We start from the raw sequence: 3,477 nt of genomic DNA on the forward strand, positions 1-3,477 counted from the left end.
AATTTTTTTGCAGTTACCAAGCGCGCCCTTATACTCAAAAATTGTTCCTAAGAACATAAACAAAACAAAAAACAAAAAAAAAAAACCATTTATCATCAAAAATTGTTTCCTGGAATAGAATCGTTACCAAACGCACCCTAACTAAATTTAGGAAATTGTCGTTCGAATCTATTCTGGCGGCATACACATACATGTCAAAGTCAATAACTTAATATCTATCATGAAATTTCTATTTATCCGCTGGCGGTCTCTAGCATGTTTCCCAACTATTATATTAGCAGAGTATTTTCATCTTTTTTTCTCAGTAACTATTTTACAAGTTATACCGTTTTCCACATAAGAAAACAATTCAATTGCTAACATTTTCATCATGTTTACAACTTTGCGTACATGGTTTTATAATTATTTGGAAACTCGAGGGACTTGGGAGACTATGGTAATATTTTCTTTGCTGACTAATTAATTATTTTCATCATAAGTGGAAGCTTCCATGTAATATGAGGGAAAATTACCCAAAAAGTCTTAAATTTATCCATTTCAATTTGGCAAAATTAGTTCTAAACCATTTTAAAAAATTGTCAATGTGGTCTAACCAACCAATTTTGGTAAGAAAGTTGCATCCGATGTGGCACAGCTAACACTGAGAGGAAATTTTAGGGGATTGTCAGCCACCACCGAAGCTCGACAATCCCCACCAGCCACTGGGCAAGGGCCTGTGAGCCCTCACTACCCAATGGGTGAGGACTCGCACGACTGCCGCCCTTGCATGTGACTAGCGAGGGTTGCGAGCCTGCATCTAGTTAGCCACATGCTAGGGAGCGAACCCTTGCCTAATGGTCGAGGGTTGTTGGGTCTTGGTTGGCCTTTAACATTAAAAAAATAATAATGAAAAATTCCAGAAATTTTTCAAGTCCATGGTATCAATTTTTCACTAAAAATTAGTCCAATAGACTAATTTGACAAAAAGGTTAAAAATTAAATTGACTAAATTGAAATATTTAGGATCTTTTAAATAATTTTTCCTATAGCGGGATTGAAAGTCAAGCTCCCTTGAGATACAGATAAATAATTGGGACAATTCAATTTGGAAATAATATCGGACGTACTTTTCAACTTCGAATGGGTTTTGGACAGGAAGAGGTGGAGGATGATCAGATCGGAGCATCGCGATGGGTGCTCCAGTCCCATTCCATCTGCTGATATCTTTCTATCATCGATGGGTCCACCACGCTATTGATAGGTTTTGGCTTTGTGCTCTCGACTGTTCACTTACCGGTTTGATTTGATTAAAGGAAAAGGGTTTTGAAGAAGTTCGTTTCCTCTTTTCCCAGCTCAAAAGACCTTTAAAATTGGAGTTTGCTTTGATGACTACGATGCGGCTTGATGAGAGGGCCGATGCAGGTATTGGCGGCCGTAGTGGACGGAGGCCCATCTATGGCGTCTAGCACCGTCGACAGTCGATGATGGCGACAGAGAAACGATTGAAATAAGCCACGCAAATACGATGTTTCAATCTCCTACAATCGTCGTAAGAAATTTTGATTGCCTGAACCTCGAATGCAATTGCACTTGTCGGAGCTTTCAAGGCTGTGTGGTCCACTTTACCGATGAAAATACGAGCACGACCGGACCACAAACACCGCACTCCTCTCTTACATGAATAATTGCCTTCACATGAAAACGACGCGCCTGAAGAAAAAACAAGCTAAGCAAGACTTTGCGTCACATCACAGAGATGGAATCCTCCATCTTCCTGCCCATGCCTTGCAACCCCACCTCATATTTCCTCACCAAATCTTCCAGCACCCACCCTTCCACCGGGTCTACGGTGAATGACCATTCGATCGTGCACCCGCCTTCGCCGTCTCCGTCACCAGGGATGACTCTGACTGTCGACGCATATGAAGTGAACCCGTTGTTAGAGTCGACCATCTCGTAGTTTAAGCTTCGTCCGAGCGGATCTACACCGACGAGTCGCTCCTTGGACCACTTGATGGGGCGATTCTCGCCGGGGTCACTTGTGCCTTCGGACGAAATGGAGAAGCCGGCACAATATCGCACGCAACCGGGCTCGCCGTTCTTGCCGTGGATGCCATAGCAATCGGATAGGCCTGGGAACCATTTGTGGAGATTGAAGAAATCCACGAAGAGTGGCCAGATCTGGTCTGCACTGGCCTTTGCGACTCTGGTAGAGACCTTGCCTTCCCACTTGTGACCTGATTGGGACTCCGTTTGATCCATGTTTTGGTGCTTCTTTTTTGTGCCAAAACATGCTTGAAGAGAGTAAATACACGGCTTAAATATACACACAGATATATATTTTATTCATAGCAATGTAATTAATAAAATTTCGAATGAGCTGGAGTAGGTAGGGAAAGCACATCTGGCATTGGCTGATCTCATTAGGGCAACTATTTTAATGTTTGACCGAAATCGAGTAATAAATTATTCAAGCAAGAAACCTACAGGGTGCTTTGTCGTGGCTGTCGACGTAAGGAGTAGGGGGCTCAGTTGTCTAGCTCAATTTACGTATTGGTTGTAATCTCTTTCAAGAAAGTTGTCTTCACCGAAAAGTAACTTTATGGTGTTAGACTTTTTATTTATTTATTTGGGTGAGTGCAAGAGGGTACAAAATGTTTTTGATAAATTAGACGAGGGAAACGAACATGAAAATAATAATGTTATGTTTTCAACAGGAGAATTTTTCATTTTCCATGTAATTTTCTAAAGAGGTTGGAAATATAAAAATATTGGTAAAAAAAGTCCACGAAGGACCTCGTATCTTGGACAGCCCAATCCTCGACAGGATCAGCCACAAAAGACCACTCAATCATGCACCCAACCATCTTACCATCCCCATCATTCATGGGCATCACTTTAATTGTGGCAACATAGGACTTGAGCCCAATATTATTGTCCAAGACCTCATAGCTGAAGCACTTCTCACCAGGGTCCATCAAGAGGAGCCGCTCATGGCCCACGGGATCTTCAACAGGTCTAAGTCGTCGTTGATCGTGGTGGAGGCCATTTACCGCTCATGGCCCACGGGCCACGTTGATATCCTCGACTCGGTGGCATGTGTCGAGGGGGGGAAGCAACTTGTGGAGGTTGCAAAAGTCCTCCAAGAGTGGCCACACTTCGTCTGGCGTTAGCTCTTTCAGCTGATCTTGCCTTTCCATCTTGGTTGGGTTTCTTCTGTCATTGAGAGAGAGAGAGAGAGAGAGAGAGAGTTGTTGGGTTTATTGCAAAGATGGAGGCATATATTAGATGAAACCCAAACATAAGGCAGCTAGATTCCCTTTCTCTTGGCGTAGCTAGATTCCTTTTCTCTTGGTATACAATCAAACAAAGGAAAAAAGGAGTGAGACAAAGTTTTTAAAGCTTCTAAATAAAATGAATGAGTACGATTCTAAGATCATTACGATTAATCAAGTCAAGCAGAAACACAAAGTTGAAGTGGGAGATAACTTTTTCTTA

General features: G+C 42.2%; 1 protein-coding gene across 1 annotated transcript; it reads right to left on the reverse strand.

Moving 5' to 3' along the window:
* Positions 1-1,033: 1,033 nt before the first annotated feature.
* LOC104437800 (lachrymatory-factor synthase) lies at positions 1,034-2,321 on the reverse strand. Its single transcript, XM_010050828.3, has one exon. It carries the CDS (start codon positions 2,239-2,241, stop codon positions 1,723-1,725), a length of 519 nt encoding a protein of 172 aa, XP_010049130.2. The 5' UTR covers positions 2,242-2,321; the 3' UTR covers positions 1,034-1,722.
* Positions 2,322-3,477: the final 1,156 nt, after the last annotated feature.

The sequence above is a fragment of the Eucalyptus grandis genome, chromosome 3, assembly GCF_016545825.1.
Source record: "Eucalyptus grandis isolate ANBG69807.140 chromosome 3, ASM1654582v1, whole genome shotgun sequence".
Lineage (NCBI taxonomy): Eukaryota > Viridiplantae > Streptophyta > Magnoliopsida > Myrtales > Myrtaceae > Eucalyptus > Eucalyptus grandis.